At 43.8% G+C, this 20,488-nt stretch overlaps 1 protein-coding gene across 4 annotated transcripts in view; it reads left to right on the top strand.

Moving 5' to 3' along the window:
* Positions 1-20,488, top strand: part of TDRD12 (tudor domain containing 12) — an 81,697-nt gene that overhangs the window by 56,609 nt on the left and 4,600 nt on the right. For all 4 annotated transcript variants that reach the window (XM_082437563.1, XM_082437564.1, XM_082437562.1 and 1 more), the window contains 5 exons: positions 10,601-10,788; positions 11,512-11,722; positions 12,951-13,043; positions 14,941-15,113; positions 20,326-20,435. In XM_082437563.1, the coding sequence (XP_082293689.1) occupies positions 10,601-10,788; positions 11,512-11,722; positions 12,951-13,043; positions 14,941-15,113; positions 20,326-20,435 (775 nt within the window). The remainder of the gene's footprint in view (positions 1-10,600; positions 10,789-11,511; positions 11,723-12,950; positions 13,044-14,940; positions 15,114-20,325; positions 20,436-20,488) is intronic.

Here is a 20,488-nt window from a genome sequence, read left to right as displayed (position 1 = left end):
AGATCATCCGTGATTATTCCTTTGGGGAATATTCTGAGATGCAGATAGAATTGCTGAGTTGAGTTGTCACTTTCTTGTGACTTTTTTTTTTTGTTATTTCTTCCTTCCTTTTTGAGTTTGAGTGTTCTGCCTTCACCTTCCCTTTCCCTTAGGGCCAATCTGTTATGTTCATTCATGCCTGTGCTCCTCCTTGTGTGGCTATGCTGTACTCGTCTCCTGGGGCTGTTGTACAGATACCATGAACTGGGTGCCTTAAAACAGCACAGATTTATTCTCTCACAATCCTGGAAGCCAGATTTGAAATCAAGGTGTCAGCAGGCTGTGCTCCATCTGAAGACTCTGGAAGACAGTCCTTTTCCTGCCTCTTCCAGCTGCTGTTGACTCCAGGCGTTCCCTGGCCTGTCTTCACCTCGTGGCCACGTCCCTCCAGTCTCTGCCTTCATCTTCACATCACCCTCTCCTCTTCTCTCTGTGCCTCTTACAAAGCACATTTGTCAGTGGATAAAGGGCCCACCCGCATAATCCACAGTGATCTCCTCACCCAGAGATACTTAATTACATCTGCAAACACCTTTTTTCCAAATAAGGTCACAGTCACAGATCGTGGGAGTTAGCACAGAGATAGTTTTCTTTGGGGGCATGGCGGGAGGCATGGATTACCATTCAACCCAATACAGGTTTCATTGATGAAATGATTTTTTTCTTTAATTTTTGATTCTTTCCCAAGTTCTATCACCTCATTTCTACATTTTAAAATTCTGATTTATGTGGTTCTTTTATATCATATATCATTTTCTTAATAAGCTAAAAGGCAGCTAGTTTTGAAATTGGAGTACAGTTTTAATCTGTTTTGTGGATACGTTTTCCTGGTGGCCTTCATTGTCTCTAGGGACTGTTATTCTGCTTCTTATTCCCTTTTTTATTATTGTAACAACATGGGATTTGACCTTGATACTTTGCTGTTGCTCATTTTTTGACAAAATTCCTTTTCCTTAAATTTAAGGAGGAGGTGTGGGTCAGGATAACCTTTCTAATTTCAGAGTTTCCATTTCTGTTGTTTCCATGTCTTGTTAAAAAAAAAAAAATGAAAACACAGTTTCTGAGATTTTTGAGATGCCCTGGCTCTGTGCCCCTCACCCAGGTATATCTGGCCTTTTTCTTCCTTCATCTTTCTTGTCCCTGGGTGGACAGTTAGGAGATTTCACAGGGGCCCAGCCTTCACCCACTATCAGAATGCGTGAAAGCCTTCCGGTTCAGCTGCCCTTGTCAGCCCGGCCCACCGTGTTTGCGGTGAATACCTGCTGCCTCTTGTGGAATCCTCCTGGTCCTAGTCTTTCAGACGAGCTCATACCTCCCACTGCTGCTTCCTGCACAGACAGTGACGCCATGCAGGTCTTGCGATGTGGGTGGGTTTTACTCATCTGCTATTTTTGTTGTTGTTATCTAAGTTAATAGATTTTATTTTTTTGAGCAGTTTTAGTTTTACAGAAAAACTGAGCAGAAAATACAGAGTTCCCCTGTACTCTCCCCCGGCACCCCCCACCAGTTTCCCCTATGATTAACATCTTTCATTATTGTGGTACATGTGTGATAATAGATGAGCCAATATTGATAATTATTATTATTTTTTTTTTAAATATTAATTAATTTATTTTTTAAAGAGCTCCTGACTTTATTTATTTACTTTATTTATTTTTTTGGCTGTGTTGGGTCTTCGTTTCTGTGCGAGGGCTTTCTCTAGTTGTGGCAAGCGGGGGCCACTCGCGGTGCGCGAGCCTCTCACGGTCGCGGCCTCTCTTGTTGCGGGGCACAGGCTCCAGACGCACAGGCTCAGTAGTTGTGGCTCACGGGCCTAGTTGCTCCGCGGCATGTGGGATCTTCCCAGACCAGGGCTCGAACCTGTGTCCCCTGCATTGACAGGCAGATTCTCAACCACTGCGCCACCAGGGAAGCCCCCATGATAATTATTATTAACTAAAGCCTACAGTTTAAGTTAAGGTTCACTCCTTGTAGTGTACCTTCTATGGACTTTGCCAAGTGTATGATGACACGTATCCACCATTACAGTATCACACACAATACTTTCACTGCCCTGAAAATCCCCTGTGCACTCCACCCGTCCATCCCTTTACCTCTTCCCCAGAATTCCTAGCAGTCACCCATCTTTTTACCGTCTCTGTAGTTTTGCCTTTTTCAAAATGTCATATGGTTGCAATCATACAGGGTGTAGGTTTTTTTAACTGGCTTCTTTCATTTAGCAGTTTGCATTTAAGATTCTTCCATGCCTTTTTGTGGCTTGATAGGTTATTTTTATTGCTGAATATACTACAGTTTGTTTATCCATTCACCTATTGAAGGACATCTTGGTTGCTTCCAATTTTTGGCAATTATGAATAATGCTAGGATAAATATTCAAGTGCAGGTTTTTGTGTAGACAGAAGTTTTCAACTCATTTGGGTAAATAAATACCAAAGAGTGTGACTGTTGTGTGTGATTATATATAGTAAGACTATGTTTTGCTTTGTAAGAAACTACAAAACTGTTTTCTGAAGTGACTATACCATTTTACATTCTTACCAGAGTGAATGAATGAGACTTCTTGTTGTTCCACATCCTTGCCAGTATTTGATGTTGTCAGTGTTTTAGATCTTAGCCATTCAATTAGGTGTGTAGTGGTATCTCGTTGTTTTAATTTGCAATTCCCTGATGACATGTGATGTTGAGCACCTTTTCATATGCTTATTTATCAGCTGTATGTCTTCTTTGCTGAAATATCTGTGAGATAATATGTTCAGGTTTTTGCCCAGTTTTTAATTGAGTTGTTTGTTTTCTTATTATTGAGTTTTAAGAGTCCTTTGTATATTTTGGATACTAGTCTTATCAGATATGTGTTTCGTAAAAATTTTCTCCCAGCCATTGGCTTGTCTTTTCATTTTCTTTATATAGTCAGCTCCTGTTATCCATGGATTCAACCAACCTCAAATCTAAAATATTTGGCAAGCAAGACTTGAATTTGCAGTGGTCCAGCAACTATTTACATAGCATTTGCATTGTATTTACAACTATTTACATATCATTTACATTGTATTAAGTATTATGAATAATCTAGAGATGATTTAAAGTATATCCTTAGGCTGTCCTTACGTTATATGCAAATTCTTACACCATTTTATGTAAGGGACTTAAGCATCCAAGAATTTTGGTATTCACAGGGGGTCCTGGAACCAATCCTCCGTGGATACTAAAAGATGATTATAGTGTCATTTGGACAGCAGAAATTTTTAATTTTAATGAAGTCCAACTTTCCAATTTTTTCTTTCACAGATTGTGCTTTTGTCGTTGTATCCAAAGAGTCAGTGCCAAACCCAGGGTCACCTGGAGTTTCTCCTATGTTATCATCCTCATCTGCTTTTATTTTGGGGTCCATGGGGATATTTTGTTAATTACGTTTTGTTGCAGTATGTCCCTGGCTTTGGCTTTGCTGTCTCACTGCTCTGTCTGTCTTTATGTGGGGGATTCAGAGAGAGTCAAAAAATATAACAGCTCACTGTGGCCACCTTCCCAGAACCCCTCTAACCAAGACCCTCCTTTTTATTTAATTTTATTTTTATTTTTTACTTTATTGAAGTATAGTTGATTTTCAATGTAGTGTTTCTGTTGTACAGCAAAGACTGATTCAGATACATATATATATATAGATAGATAGATAGATAGATATATAGATATATAGATATATACACACATATATTCTTGTTCATATTCTTTTTATTACAGGATATTGAATATAGTTCCCTGTGCTATACAGTAGGACCTTGTTGTTGTTTATCTGTTTTATATGTATTAGTTTGTATCTGCTAATCCCAAACTCCTAATTTATCCCTCCCCCACCCCCTTTCCTCTTTGGCAACCATAAGTTTGTTTTCTATGTCTGTCAGTCTGTTTCTGTTACATAAATAAGGTCATTTGTGTCATATTTTAGATTCCACGTATAAGTGATATCATATAATATTTGTTTTTCTCTGTCTGACTTACTTCACTCAGTATGATCATCTCTAGGTCCATCCATGTTGCTGCAAATGGCATTATTTCATTCTTTTTTATGGCTGAGTAATATTCCATTGTGTATATATACCACATCTTCTTTATTCATTCATCTGTTGATGGACATTTAAGTTGCTTCCATGTCTTGACTGTTGTAAATAGTGCTGCTATGAACATTGGGGTGCATGCATCTTTTCGAATTAGAGTTTTCTCTGGATATATGCCCAGGAGTGGGATTGCTGGATCATATGCTAGCTCTATTTTTAGTTTGTGAAGGAACCTCCATGCTGTTTTCCATAGTGGCTGCACCAATTTACATTCCCACCAACAGTGTAGGAGGATTCCCTTTTCTCCACATCCTCTCCAGCATTTATTGTTTGTAAACTTTTTAATGATGGCCATTCTGACCGGTGTGAGGTGGTACCTCATTGTAGTTGTGATTTGCATTTCTCTAATATTTAGTGATGTTGAGCATCTTTTCATGTGCCTTTTGGCCATCTCTGTGTCTTCTTTGGAGAAATGGTCTTCTGCCCATTTTTTGATTGAGTTATTTGTTTTTGTTCTTGTTTTAGAGTTGTATGAGCTGTTTGTATATTTTGGAAATTAAGCCCTTGTCAGTCGCATCATTTGCAAATATTTTCTTCTGTTCCATAGGTTGTCTTTTCATTTTGTTTATGGTTTCCTTTGCTGTGCAAAAGCTTATAACCTTGATTAGGTCCCATTTGTGTACTTTCGCATTTATTTCTGTTGCCTTCAGAGACTGACCTAAGAAAACATTGGTACAATTTATGTCAGAGAATGTTTTGCCTATGTTCTCTTCTAGAAGTTTTATGGTGTCATGCCTTATATTTAAGTCTTTAAGCCATTTTGAGTTTATTTTTGTTTATGTTGTGAGGGTGTGTTCTAACTTCATTGATTTACATGCAGCTGTCCAGCTTTCCCAACACCACTTGCTGAAGAGACTGTCTTTTCTCCATTGTATATTCTTGCCTCCTTTGTTGAAGATTAATTGACTGTAGGTGTGTGGGTTTATTTCTGGGCTCTCTGTTCTGTTCCATTGATCCATATGTCTGTTTTTGTGTCAGTATCACACTGTTCTGATTACCATAGCTTTGTAGTATTGTCTGAAGTCTGGGAGAGTTATGCCTCCAGTTTTGTTCTTTTTCCTCAGGATTGCTTTGGAAATTCTGGGCCTTTTATGGTTCCATATATATTTTAGGATTATTCTAGTTCTGTGAAAAATGTCATGGATAATTTGATAGGGATCACATTAAATCTGTAAATTGCTTTGGGTAGTATGGCCATTTTAACAATATTAATTCTTCCAATCCAAGAGCATGGGATATATTTCTATTGAATCATCTTCAATTTCCGTTATCAGTGTTTTATAGTTCTCAACATACAAGTCTTTCACATCCTTGGTCAGGTTGATTCCTAAGTATTTTATTTTTAAAAGGGATTTTTTTTTTTAACTTTCCCTTTCTGATATTTCATTGTTAGTGTAAAGACATGCAACAAATTTCTGTATGTTATTAATCTTGTATCCTGCTACCTTGCTGAGTTCATTTATCAGTTCTAGTAGTTTTTGTGTGGAGTCTTCAGGGTTTTCTATATACAGTATCATGTCATCTGCCTATAATGATACTTTCACTTCTTCTCTTCCAATTTGGATACCTTTTATTTCTTTCTCTTGTCTGATTGCTGTGGCTAGGACTTCCAATACTACATTGAATAGAAGTGGTGAGAGTGGGCACACTTGTCTTGTTCCAGATTTTAACGGGAAGGCTTTCAGCTTTTACCATTGAGTATTATGTTGGCTGTGGATGTGTCATAAATAGCTTTTATTATGTTGAGATATATTCCCTCTGTACCACTTTGGTAAGAGTTTTTATCATGAATGGATGTTGAATTTTATCAAATGCTTTTTCTACATCTATTGAGATGACCATGTGGTTTTTATCTTTACTTTTGTTGATGGAGTGTATCACATTTATTGATTTGCGTATGTTGAACCATCCTTGTGACCCTGGGATGAATCCAGCTTGATCGTGGTGTATGATCTTTTTTATGTGTTGTTGGATTCAGTCTGCTAATATTTGATTGAGAATTTTTGCAACTATATTCATCAAAGATATTGGCCTGTGATTTTATTTTGTGGTATTATCTTTGTCTGCTTTTGGTATCAGGGTGATAGTGGCTTCATAGAATGACTTTGGGAGTGTTCCCTCCTCTTCAATCTTTTGGAAGAGTTTGAGAAGGATTGGTATTAGTTGTTCTTTGTATGTTTGATAGAATTCCCCAGTGAAGTCATCTGGTCCTGGACTTTTGTTTGCAGGGAGTTTTTAAATTACATACCCCCATACCCCTGGTTCCCAGGGTATCTGCTTTCTGTCACTATGGTTTTGTCTTTTACTGGAATTTCATATTAATGGAATTGTACAGTATGTAGTCTTTTGAGTCTGATTTCTATTACTCAGTGTATTACTTTTGAGATTCGCCTGTGTTGTTCTATTTTATTGCTGTGTAGGATTCCATTGTGTGTTTGTCTATTCACAGATCGGTGGACATTTGGGTTGTTGACAGTTTCTGGCTGCTTTGATCATTTGTGTTACATCTTTGACGGTACATTTTCTTTTCTCTTGAGTAAGACCTAGGAGTGGAATTGCTGAGTCATATGATAAGTGTATGTTTGTAAGAAACTGCCAAACAGTTTTCCAAAGAGGTGGTACCATTTCACATTCTGACCAGCACTGCATGCAAGAATTCCAGCTGGTCCACATTCTCATCAGTACTTGGTATTCTCAGTCTGTAATTTTTGCCACTCTGTTGCATTTGCACTGGTATCTTATTTGTGTTACCCTGGTGATAAAGAATCTTAGACATCTTTCCACTGCTTACTGGCCATTTGTATCTCTTCTTTTGTTAACTTTCTGTTTAGAATTTTTGCCCATTTTTTATTTGGGTTTCCTTCTTGTTGAATTTTAACAGTTCTTTATATATTCTAGATATCCTTTGTCAGATATATTGCAAATGTTTTCTCCCAATGGAAAAGCAAAAGTTTTTAATTTTGATGAAGCCTAGTTTTTTACTTTTTTATTTTGTATTTTGTGCTTTTCATGCCATAAGAAATCTTTGCCTACCATATGGTTGCAAAGATTTTTCCCAGCGTTTTTATTCTAGAAGCTGTATAGTTTTACATTTAGCTCTGTGATGCATCTCAAGTTAACTTTTGTATGTGGCAGAGTTTTTTAAAAGGAGGCAAGGTTTTTTCTTCTGGATAATTGGTTGCTCCAGCATCATTTACTATAAAGACCTTCTTCTTCCCCTAAGTTACATTGGCACCTTTGACAAAAATTAGGAGACCATATATGTGATTTCTGAATTCTTTTTTTACTATTTATTTATTTATTTGGCTGTGTCAGGTCTTAGTTGCAGCACGCAGGCTCTTTGTTGCAGTGCGTGGGCTCCCTAGGTGTGGTACGCAGGCTCTAGAGCACGCAGGCTTAGTTGCCCCCCTCACATGTGGGTTCTTAGTTCCTCGACCAGGGATCGAACCTGCGTCCCCTGCATTGGAAGGCAGATTCTTAACCACTAGACCACCAGGGAAGTCCTGATTTCTGAATTCTTTATTCTGCTCCTTGGTTTCTTTGTCCTTATACAGTATCACACTGGCTTGATTACTGTAGCTTTATAATCTTGAAAACTGGTGGGTAGGTCTTCCAACTTTGCCTGTCTTCTTCGGTATCCTTTTGACTATTACTTTGCATGTCCATATAAAATTTTAGACTCAGGTTACCAATATCTATTATACTTAGAATCCTGGTGGGATTTTGATTGGCATTTCATTGAGTCTGATACCGAACCAACCTTGGGTCCACTTGCCTGTGTGCATGGTAAAGCCACTCTACTGACACCAGTTTGAAGTGAAGGAAGTTCAGTGTTTATTGTAAGGTGCCAATACAAGGAGAACGAGCGGCTCATGCTTTAAAAACCCCCAACTCCCCAGTGGGTTTCAGGAAAGCATTTTTAAGGCCAGGTGAGGGACGGGGAGTGAGAGGGTAGGTGATCAGCTCCTGCACAATTCTCTGATTGGTTGATGGTGAGATAACAGAGAGGTGTCACGGGGATTAACATTATCAATCCTTAGGCCCCAGTAGGCCTGGGGGCTATGTGCTCATTGGTCATCAAGTAGTTAACATCTTCTATTTGGTGTGGGGTTTTCACATCTGTAAAACAACTCAGGAAACACACACAGATACAATTACCTGGGTACTTCATAGAGAAGCTAAAGCAGAGGATATGGGGGAGGGGTCTGCCATGGGAAGGCCCCACAGGGTCCTACTCGGTTTCAAGTCTATAGATTAGTACAGGAAGAATTGACATCTTAGCAGTACTGAGTCTTCTTAGTCCATTAACGTGGTATATCACTCCATTTGTCTAGGTCATCTTTAATTTTCTAAGCCATGTGTTACAATTTTCAGTAGATCTTTTACTTTTTGTGTTAAACTTATCCCTAGTATTTCATGTTTTTGGATGTCATTGTTGTTTTTCCTTAAACTTCATTTTCTAATTGTTTTAGAAATGCGATTGATTTCTGTATCTTACCTTGTGTCCTGCAACCTTAACAAACTGAATTACTGGTGAGAGGGGAATCGAAACAGGTGGGGAGGTGTGTGGCCAGAAGGGACCCTCCCACGTGCCCAGGACTGAGGGGTTTCCCGCCACCCGGGATGTTCGGTGCTGGAACCAGGACGAGTGGGTCACCCGTCTGGAGGCCTCACGCTCTGCCCCTCCTGTCAGGAGAGTCCAGTCCACAAGCTGCTTTTTGCCACCTCCGTTCTGCCAGCTCAGTGTGTCGTGGATGTGCTGATGCCGTGTGGAGGGGACTGCCACAGACTGATGCCTGCTCGGCCTGGACTTTGTTCATCAGTGTGTGCTGAACACAGAGCCTTCTAACGTAGGAAATGTGGGGGAAAAGGAACTCTCCCCTTATTCCTGTCATCCTAAAACAGTCACCATTGGCATCTTAGTATATTTTCTCTGTTACTTTTCTTTGTGCATCTTTCAGGAAATATATTTGCAGTTGGAGTGTATGTTATATCCTGCCAAGCTCTCATAACATTGTAGTGAGAGTTTTTCCCATCCCCTGCACCTCCTCCCCACTGACTCCTGTCACCCAGTGGGCTTCTGTCTGGGATGCCAGGTTGTTGGGGCCCCTAAACCATAGGGGAGAAGACTCCCTGGGAGAGGCCATGTGCCAGGCTAGAAGGAATACTGAATTCCCTGCCCAAGATGAGGGCCGGCTTGACAGAGCACTGGGGGTTCACTGAGGCAGATTCTCCACGGGCTGGAGGATGGCTGGGTTGGGAACCATGATAGATGTGCTACTTGTCCTCTCCCGGCTCTCCTTCCAGTGGGGATGGTCAGCAGTGAGTAAGATGGTGACCGTGCTGCGGAGAGGATGAAATGCAGTGAAGTTCTGCGGTGTGTGCTGGGGGACACGGGGCCCTTTGGAAATTAGAGGCAGGGAGGGGCCCTCTGAGGAGGGGTCAGCTGCCCTGAGGCCCAAATGATAAGAAGGATCCAGCCATGAGACTATCTAGGGAAGAAATTCCAGGCAGAGGAAGCAGCAAGTGCAAAGGCCCTGAGGTAGGAGTTATGTGGAATGTTTGTGGAGTAGGACAAGGCTTATGGCGAGTGTGAAGGGGGCAGGCAATGAAGCTGGGGCGGGGGGGAGCACAGAGGAGAGCCACAGGCTGTCAGCCCTGTGAGATCCAGCACCTTTTGGTCACAAGGGCTGACCTCTCCCCTGCCTGCCCTGCCTCCCAGATGGCACTGCCCACCAAATAACCACTGCTCACTCCTGCCGTCTGCTCACTCCTGCTCTGTAGCCAGGGCTCCCTGCCCTAATGCATACTGTTTGCCCCCCGTCTGGAAGGCCTCCTCCGTACTCTTGCATACCTGTGCACGCCGACACCCCGACACATGCCAATAACCCTGCGTACGCTTGCCCGTGAAGAGTTGTCTTCTTGACCACACACCAGCTGTGGCACATCTGTCCACCCGTGGTTGCCTAGGGTCCCTGTAGGACATGCTTCCTCTCTGTGTCCCTCGTGCCTCATACACAGCAGGCTCTTACTAAAATACTTCAGAAAGGGCTCAAGAGACGAGGAGGCTATTTCTTTTAAGGGTTTTTATAAAGTGCAGTTAAAAAGTAAACAAAGGAACACTTACTAATAATAAAGCTTTAGACTAATATTTACCCAAAACCCCTTCCATTAGATTTAAAGTGAAACTATAATTATTTCTGTGTATGCTAAGGTTTTTATTTTGTGTTTTGGTCAGTTTCCTAGTTTATTTTTAAATCCCTGTTGTGTGCTTTGGGCTCTTAGGTCAGGTGCTGACTTCTGCAGATACCTCTTTGCTTCAGAGTGAGGTTTTTTTTGAAGGGATTTTATTTTATTTTATTTCTTTAACATCTTTATTGGAGTACAAGTGCTTTACAATGGTGTGTTAGAGTGAGTTTGTTTTCTGAATATGTTTACTGTTTATGTTTCAGATAATACCCTTTTATATTTTGAATGCAACAAATTACTTTGGTCGTATAGTTGATAAACATGTGGATCTTTATGCAACTCTTACTGCTGAAATGAAAGAGTATTTTGAAGATTCCAGTAACAAAACAACTGTTGAAAAGGTGGAGAAATTTGGATTATATGGATTAGCAGAAAAAGTAGTTTTCCACAGGTAAAATGTCTCTTTATTTCATCTCAAGAGGTTGTGAAGCATAAGGTAACTTCACGTGGCATTGAATCCCTCTTTTCATCTCTGTGCATCTGACCGGTGTACACATACTGAGCCTGGCTGCCTCTCGGGAGGGTGCTGGTGGGGTCGTGCCCACCCTAGTCCGGCTCAGCTGTACTCTCGAGGCTCATCTGCCCTGGGGCTGCTGAGCACAGAGCGTGGATGACAGTGTGACATTTACATATGGACCGTCATCGACTCACTAAATTCTTACGAAATTCCTATAAAGTGGGCACAGTTCCCATTTTACAGATAAGCAGACTGAGCCCTGGTGAGGTTACGTAAGTTAGCTAGGTCAGCTCAAGAAGTGCGCTGTCAGCGTTCCATCCTGCCTCGTGTGCCTGTTTGCACTGACGTCCCTCGAATGCCCCACCCGTCCCCGCTTGGTGATAGCCCAGATTGAGAACCTTGGAACATTTAATTTGCTATGTTAATTTTTCTTGTGTTGTCAGATAAAGGAATTTCCTTTATTCAACATAGGTATACTTGAATTAAATAAATCATGGCTAAGTGCTCTTGATGACTCCAGTTATTTTATTTCTAGTATGGAGTAAAGCCATGCAGTTTAGGGAACTTTTGTGGGGTTTGCTTCTAACGAGGAAGCCGAGGCGACGATTATGTCCCTTTGGGTCTCTGTGTTAGACCGAGGCCACTGTTGTCCTGTAGGGTTCAGGTGTTGGAGACGAGCCAGAAGGAGGACACGTGGGCCCTGGATAATGTCCTCGTGAAGTTCATAGATGAAGGCAGGACTGAACTCATCGCAAGAGACCAGTTGCTTCACCTCCCAGAAAGTTTCCACACTCTGCCCCCGCAAGCTGTGGAGTTTATCGTTTGTAGAGTGAAACCTGCGGACAATGAAATTGAATGGAATCCAAAGGTGAGTTATTTTGGCTTTTTGTATTTTGTTGACTTTCAGAATATATTTAACCCAGAATATACACAGAATTGAGGTGTATTTGAATTTGGAGTATTGGCTTTGGGTTAACTGCTTCATGTTTCTGGGCAGGAATGCACTTACAGCGCTATGTGTAGACTAGCTCTGAGCCCTCAGAGAGGCCGGGCGTGATTGGCCATTGTCGTCATTAGTGCTCACACACTTTGGGTGTAAAACATGCACTGTGCTAAAAATAAACTGGCTGTTACTTAAAGAGAATAAACAGTGTACGCACTTAGAAAAGTGGATACCCCTGTCACGGGGGCACATAGGTGATGGACACTCTCCGGAGGGACCAGGTCATTCCACTGGGATTGGGAAGATGGGCAAGGAAAGAGAGAGAGAGAGTCCAGAAAAGCTTCCAAAGGAGGGGCCGTTCCCTCTGGGTCCCTCAGAATGGGTAACTAGGATGTCACCAACTAGAGCGGATAAGGCACTGTGAAGGCGAAGAAGCCCCCCTGTACCAAGACATGGAGCACATGCCGTCTCGGGTGGGTGGAGAGGCCCAGCCCTCGGCGCGGCAGGGACATCACCAGAGCAGTAAGTCCTGTTCATAACGAGGCTCCTGATTCTTCAAAGGAAGGCTAAATTTCATACAGTCTGATGAACAGGATATGAAAGAAGCCATTGCAGTTGGCAAAGCAAAAAGTTTGCTTATAAACAGTGGAGCTGAATGAGGACAGGTGCAGAGGTGAGTCCCAAGCACAGGTCTGTGCTGTGGGCTCGTCACACCGCGTGGTTCCCGGCGTGGGCGCGTGCCCCCCATCCCCTCTGTCAGCTGTCAACCTGTCTTTAAAGGATGGCTGTTTCTTTCTTTGGAAGCTCAATGAGAGAGTGAGGAGAGAGAGTTCTGCTGTTGGTGGGGACCAGGGCCCCTCAGCCCCGGTGTCCCTGCTGCTGGGCAGCCCCAGTGTGTGACCTCGTCCTCTGGAGCAGCTGGAACACCCAGTGCTCGGGACTCACCTTTGCACCTGTCCTCATCCGCCTCCACTGACGGTTACCCTTGTCGGTGAAGGCGTGTGATGGCCTCCATAACCTGCCTCCCGGGGTGGTCGTGAGGCTCAAATGAAAGGCATGGAAAAGCTTCTTGAAAAACTATAGAGCACATACAGAATAAAGTATTTTCTTAAAGCTTCAGATAAATTACTTAAGTGTTTTGGTTTTTTTTCAGGTTACTAGGTACATTCATCATAAAATTAATGGGAAACTGCATGATGCAAAAGTGATGTTGGCTTTAGGAAATACGGTTTGGATTGATCCAATGGTAAGTATGCAGTTTTCTTGAAAAGAAACGTGTGTTTGAATGGGCCCCTAAAATTATCCAAATTATTCTAACCTGTTGCCTGAGTAACTATTTGCCTCACATAAACGGAGGCTTATTTGATAAAGGCTCTGTGTAAAGCAGAGCTTTTTCCATCTTATTTGGGTCATGAATGTGGTCATGGGTTTTTTGGTTTAAGGGGACCTTTTACATTGTAACCCAGTGCTCACAGGTGTGTGTGTGTGTGTGTATAAATCACACACACTCACACATACAACTGAGACAGAAACTTCATGAAACTATTGTTAGCACACACGACAGTCTCTGCCATTTATAGTTCTCTTCCAAGTGGCGGCTGTGCACTGGTAATCCGATTTCACAGTCCGCTGCCCGCACGGGTGGGAAGCCCTGGGACAGGATCCGCTGCCCGCACAGGTGGGAAGCCATGGGACAGGAACCGCCCTGCAGAAGCGCGGCCGTGCGCTGGCGTAGCTGTAAGTGATCTTAGAGTGGTCAGTAATGTGGAGGATTCCGGTCCTCGGGCTTTTCCAAGACAGATTTTATTATGTTCACGGTTCCTACCTCATCCAACCACCAGATATTTATTGAGCACCTACTGGGTGCTAGGACCTGTACGGGGCACTGGAATTCCATCCGTGAGCAGAATCCTACCCTGTGGGGGTGGGTGGGACTGAGCATGAGGCCAGGACATGTGACTCGGGGCCTCAGCCCGTCCCTGCTGAGGCCGGCACCATCCCCGCTCTGCTGGCACCCTGGGAACTCTACTTTTCAATTCAGAGTTTTGCTCTGTTAGAGTTAAATCTTAATTATTATGATTATTTATATGATTTAAAGGAATTCAGTTCATAAAAACTGTTTTGTTGAAAGTTATTTTTATAAGAGTGAAAAAGCCTTAACATGGAAAAGAAGAGTTTGGGTATAAGATTTAAGAGTAAGAGGAGAGTGTGATTTTTAGAAGGGAAGGTAGAGACTACCAGTGCAGGTAAATGAAGAGGTCTGGGGGGTCTTAGTCGATGTCATAACAGTCAATATTGTGGTGGTTTTTCATCAGAGAAAAAAATGGAAACTTTATTGAGCAAGGATTTTTTAAACTATAGCTAAGAGAATGAAGCAAAAAAAAAAAAGAAAACCCACCTGGCAAACAGGCTTCCGCAGCTCCAAAGTGTAGCAGTGTTCATGGCACGCTGGAGGGGAGGCAGAGCCCACACCTGCCGCCTTCTCCCACTGGCACCAGCTCGGTCCCCAGCCTGAGTGGAGAAGGGCTCTTCTGCTGTCGCTGGACAGGAGTGCATTCCTGATTCCCGCGCTCCCTGGGGAGGCGCCCCAGCCAGCGCCAGCCTGGTCTACTCCAAGCCCCGTGAAAGTCCTGGACCCACACCTCCCCTCCCACCAACAGGAATCAGACAATTGCAGATTTTCATGCTTTACTTAATTTTGTGTAAACTGAAATGGATGAGAATGTTTTGGTTGCAGAAAAAAACAAGTGGAGGAAACTGTCCAGGACGCAGGGTTTAGGGCCTTGGTGCGGGCCCTTTCTGGGCATCTGAAGACCCGGAGCCTTCTTGTTAGGAGAGGTGAAAGCACAGGAGGGAGAATCAGAAAGATCTAAGAATTGTGCGTGTGGTTACAGCATCACGGACGGGTCTTGTCTGGGATTTTACCTCAGGACTTGATCTTGGCCCCAGCCCCACAGCTGATCATATTTCTCCAGTACGGGGCTGGGTTCTGGAAGATTCCAACGAGGAGGCCCTTGTGGTGGCACATGCCCTGGTGCATCAGGCATTGCACAGTGAGATCAGGAGGCCACGGTGCGGGTGTTTGTGGCTCATCTAAAGTTCTAAGTGTAATTCCTGCAAACGTATTTTTTCTTTCATTCAAGGTGCACATTACAAAACTTTCAAACTTGAAAACTTCTGTCATTGATTATAATGTTCGAGCTGAAATTTTGTCAACGGGAATGGGCATTGATAACTCAGAGCATGTAGAACAGCTGAAAAAATTATACAAAGGAGCTAAAATGACAACTTTTGAAGAAAGCGTGAGCCAGACCCCGTAAGTGGATTTTTGTCTCCTTTTGGAAGAGCTGTCTTGTGGCGGTGTAACTCACAAGCGTTAGGGACATTTTCTCTGAAAGTAGAATAGTTTAATGGGTCTCTGCATTCCCATCACTCAGCTTCAATAATTACCAGTATTTGGGGAGTCTTATTTTATCCAAACCCCAGCCCACATTTTTGTTTTTGTTTGACTATTATAAAACAAATTCCAAATATATTTCATCTGTATCTCTTACAGAATGAATTTTTGTTAGCTTTTTATTGACAGCACACATACAGAAAAGAACACGTGTCATAAGTGTGGCTTGGTGGATTTTCTGAGCACAGAAACCAGCCCCAGATCAGAAACAGGGCATGACTCAGAGACACCTCCTGCTCCCTCCCCAAGGGCAGCTGCTTTCCAGACACAAAACAGCATGGGTGGCTCTTCCCTGGTTCATACTTTGAATGGAATCATGCAATGTGTCTCTTTCATATCTGGCTTCTTTAACTCAGCATTATTTGTGAAATTCATCCATGTTGTGCATGCAGCTGTAGACCTATAGATTCTCACGGCTGCGTCATATTCCATTGTATGAATATAATTGATTTATGCATTCTGTCGAGGGGAGAAATTTCCAGTTCTGGGCCACTTCAAGTGGCACTTTAAACATTCTCCTACATGTGCTTTGGTGCACTTACAAATGTATTCCATTTCTTACGAATGGCATGGAATTGTTGAGTCATAATTAGACTACTGCTCAACAGTTTTCCAAATTGGTTGTACCAGTTTTCACATCCACAAGCAGGATATGAGAGGCTGTGGAAGTCCCTGAGAAAGTACACTGGCCACCCCAGAGGGGAGGATGGACCCAGCATGTGCATCCACCGAAGGACTCGCGTTAAGAGCCCCTTTCGGTCAGGAAGGAATAGCAGACACCTAATAGAAGACGGGGCAAAAGATTTGAACAGACACTTCACAATGTCCAATTCATTAATTGTCCAATAATTAATGTACGAAAAGGTGCTCAGACTCATGACTCATCAGGGAAATGTAAATTAAAGCCACAGTGGAGCAATACCGCTTCATAGCCACAAGCAATGAGAGAAAGGAAACGCCAAGTGTTGGCAATGATGTGGGGCAACAAAAGCCTTTAAAAAACTTGACTGAAGTGCTGTTACCACAGCCAGCAAAGTGAACGGTAATTTCTTAAATTGCATTTTTTAAAAATTGTGTTAAAATATAATACATAACAGAATTTCTCATTTTTATTTGTTTTTTCAAAGTGTGGTAAAATACACGTAAAATCTATCACAGTAACTGTTTTTTAAGTATACAATTCAGTGGCAGTAAGTACGTTCACATTGTTGTGTAACTGTCACCACAGTGTCCAGAAGTTTTCATCATCCCAACAGAAACTCTGCACCCATTAAACCGTAATGCCCATTCTCCCATTCCCTCGGCCCCTGGGAACCTCCGTTCTGCTTTCTGCTTCCATTAATTTACCTGTTCTGGGTACCTCATATAAATGGAATCATACAATATATGTCCTTCTGTGTCTGGCTTATTTCACTTAGCATAATGTTTTCAAGGTTCATCCATGTTGTAGCAGGTATCAGGATTTCTGTCCTTTTAAGGCTGAAAAATACTCCATTGTATGGATATACTGCATTTTGTTTATCCATTCATCTGTAGTGGATATTTGGCTGTTGTGAATAGTGCTGCTGTGAACATTGGTGTACAAATACCTGTTTAAATTCCTGCTTTCAGCTCTTTTGGAATTTCTGGATCATACGGCAATTCCACGTTTAATTTTTTGAACTGCCAAACTGTTTCCACAACAGCTGTGTGTTATGTTCCCACCAGCAGTGTACAGGGTTCCTGTTTTCTCCACGTCCTCGGCTAGAAATCAGCCTGAAGTGAAAGCTTAGGGTCCTCTCAGGACTTTTCTGAGCGTGCGTCTTGCCTCGGCTGCACATGGCTTTCTCAGTCCCCTTTTGAATGTCCTAATTTCCAGTGAGTCTCCCCCTAGCTTCTCCAGGCCTTCGATGGTCTGTTGTGTGTCTCCTTGCGTCATACCTTGCCTCGGGTGTCCATGGGTCTGTAGTGGCCTTTTCTGAGCAGTGCCCACAGCTTTCCTGCCTGTGTTCTGAGTTCCGTGAAACAGAGGTGAGCATCTTGCATTATAGTCCCTCAGGTATCCCCCAGATGGCTGCACACACGAAGTCTGCTCTGCCCTCTCTGGTTTTGGGGGTCGGGGGGTGGGGGAACAGGAAGGTGGTTCAGACAGCTTCTGGTGGTTCTTTCAGTGTGTCTCTGGGGAAATGGGAACTTGGAGCTTCCTAATCCGCCATTTTGCTCTGTGTGTGTTTTGGATGCTGAAATATTTTGTTCAGTCTAACTTTGTTTCAGTTGACCTAATTAATACATAAATACTTTTAACTGAAGTTGCCAATAGGTTAAGTTGAAATTTTAAAATTTGTTCATTTATTCAGCAAATATTTATTGATTGTCTACTGGGGATACAGTAGTGAACAAAACAGATGAAGGGCCAGCTCACATTTCAGTGGAGACAAACGATAAACGGGTTACAGAAATACATAGTGGATAATGTGGTGGTATGTGAGATGGAGCAGATTAACACAGAAGGGAAGACAGGGTAGTTTGGGGTCTGAGATGGTGAGCAAAGACCCAAGAGGTGAGGCCTGACCCAGGCAGATACCGAGGCGTAGACCCATGTGGGCAGAGGGAAGGCTTGGTTATTCCTTGGTTCCAGGAACAGAGAGGAAGGTGCAGTGACCAGAGCAGCAAACAAGGGGAGAATCTAGGTGTGGAGGTCAGATCTTGTTGGACCCTGTGGCCATTGCAAGGGTGGGCTCGGAGGAGGAGGAGGTGGAACCATGAGAGGGTTTTGAGCAGAGGAATGGCTTAATCAGAACATTCTGGGCTACTGTGTTGAGAACGGACTGGAGCGGGGGACAAAGTCTGTGCCCAGAGTTCAGGACAGGATGACAGCGGCTCAGACTAGGGTGGTTTTGTGGAGGTGGTGAGGAGCAGCGGGTTTCCGAATGTAACTGTAGTGGGCGTGTGGTCTCAGGGGGCCTGGTCGGCAGATCCTGGGATTGAGAGCCGGGATGCTGGACGAGGCCGCGAGGGACTGAGCACCGGGACTGTAAAGTTGAGGGGTGGCGGGCAGTGGGGGCATGGGGGAGGAGCCTGAGCGGCAGGCTGGAGCTGGGGGGCGGGGAGGGCACCAGGGCCGCGGGTGAGGGAGGGGTTCGCAGAGCAGGGCGCCATGGCTGCCAGGTGCTGCGAGGCCAAATGAAATGAGGACTGGGAACTGACCAGCGGATTTAATGCTGTGACCCCTGGAGACCTTGAAGGGTTCCTGAACTACTGCTGACAGTAGGAGAATTTCAAAGAACGTGGCAGAGATTAAAATAGCCTTAAGTGTGTAGAGTTTTCTACCTTAATAAAATTGGGTACCTGTGGAATTAGGATATATTTTGTTTTCTACACACTTTCAGGAAACAAAAATTGCTCCATGCTTACTTTTAAGATAGTCTTTTAAAAATGAAGACGCGACTGCAGTTCAGTCGATTTAATCAGGACAGATGGATCGCTTATAGGAAACACCGCAACGACGGCTGAGCCCCAGCTCCGCACAAAGCGCTCTGCTCAGTCCCTTTGCACACGTGATTCTGTGGTTGTTGCACAGGAGTGCCGCGCACCTTGGTGATAATCCCAGGTAGAGGGGCGTGCAGAGGCCTGGAAATCTACGGGGGGAGCCCGCCTCCAAGAAGGGACTCCACTTGGGGAGATGGTAGGGGAGCTGTGATGCTTGTCTGGATCAGAGACGAGGAGGATGGCGCCATTCTTACAGCGGACTGGGAAAGAGGACAGAGTCTGGGGGCTTGAAGGCCTGGAAGCCATAGGGCTGAGTGGCTGGCAGACACAGGGCCGTGTGATTGTATAATTCTGAGCCCTCATGACTGAGAGCAGCCAGCTTGGAGAGGAGGAGGTACTGAGTGGGTTTGGACATGAGTTTCAGGCTAGTGAAGGTGTAAGCCTGGAGCTCGTGAAGGCGGCTGGGGAGGCTCTGGTTTGCTGGTGTCGGAGGAGAGTCAGAACTTGTGTAAGTGTGAGAGGTGGAGGGAACAGGACCGCAGGAGATGAGGGTCGAGGGGAGATCAGAGCCGTGGTGGCAGAAGAGGGTGGGCAGCAGAGCGTCTGGGGCTGCACAGCGGTGAGGAGGGGTCCCTGCCTGGGTGGCTGGAACATGGGACACTGCCCTCCGCGCCACAGGCTTCATGGGTGTCCGTCAGTCGTCCCCTTGGAGACACACACGCACACTCCCTAACCACAGGTGTGTGTGTGTGTGTGTGTCTGTGTGTGTACACATGTGTTCGATAGGTTTGCTCCTTTAGGCTTGAATTATCTCAAAAAGGATGCACAAAAAATGAATTACATTGTCACCCATGAGGAAGGAAACTGGTGGCTGGGGAACAGAGGTGAGAGGTAGATTTTTCACTGTGTAGACCTTTCTATTTATTTTAAAATATTGAACCACATGCATGTGGTTACGTGTTCAAACAACCAAAAGAAAAGCACAATTAAAAAGTTTTACAAGAATGAGATAGCCCTCTATATACTGATATGGAATAATCTCCATTTATTAAGTACAATAAAATAAGGGGTAGAAAAATGAAGGTAGTAGGTTCCCATGTGTTTAAACTTGCATGTGTGTCTGTGTGTGTGTTTTAGATAGAAAGATACAGATGGCAGTATTTGCCTTTTCATGCAAAGAATGTTTCTAGCAGTAGCTCCAGACTGGTAAGAGGGTGTCTCTGGGAAGCTAGGGCAGGAGAGGAAAGGAGATGGCTTGTGTTATCCTCATTGAAGTGGAGAGCAGTGCATACTGTCCTCTAAGTGATTTGAAAAGAATTTTATTTCGGTAAATGAGTTCCTGCCTTTATCGGATGATATGTGTGTGTCGATCAGCTACTCTGCACCTGTTGCCAGGGGCGCAGTAGTGCCCAGAGCTGGCTGACCTGTCCGTCATCTGTAAATGAGCCGTAAGCTCTGTGCGGGTCTGACTCGTGGTAGGAGGTACTTCACCTCCTACGTGTGTTGCTGGCCTGCCTCCCTCTTCTTGCCGGAAAGTCCCTGTAGGGAGCCAGATTTTGCCTGTCTCCTTGTCTCACAGTTAACCTCTGCCTCTTCTACCCAGGATGCCTTCTTCCACAGAAGAAGCTGCTTGTCTGCAGAGCACACAGCAAGAGGACAAGGGCTCAGGGAGAGGTGCTGACTCCCAGACACACTCAGAAAGCCCAGCACACGGTTGGTTATGTAAAAGACGGTTAACTTAAAATCGTTAATGCTTGGAAATTTTC

Source organism: Balaenoptera physalus (genome assembly GCF_965194825.1).
Source record: "Balaenoptera physalus genome assembly, chromosome: 19".
NCBI classification, from domain to species: domain Eukaryota; kingdom Metazoa; phylum Chordata; class Mammalia; order Artiodactyla; family Balaenopteridae; genus Balaenoptera; species Balaenoptera physalus.
The sequence above is the reverse complement of the archived record's forward strand: the minus strand, read 5'-3'. Positions and strand labels throughout refer to the sequence as shown.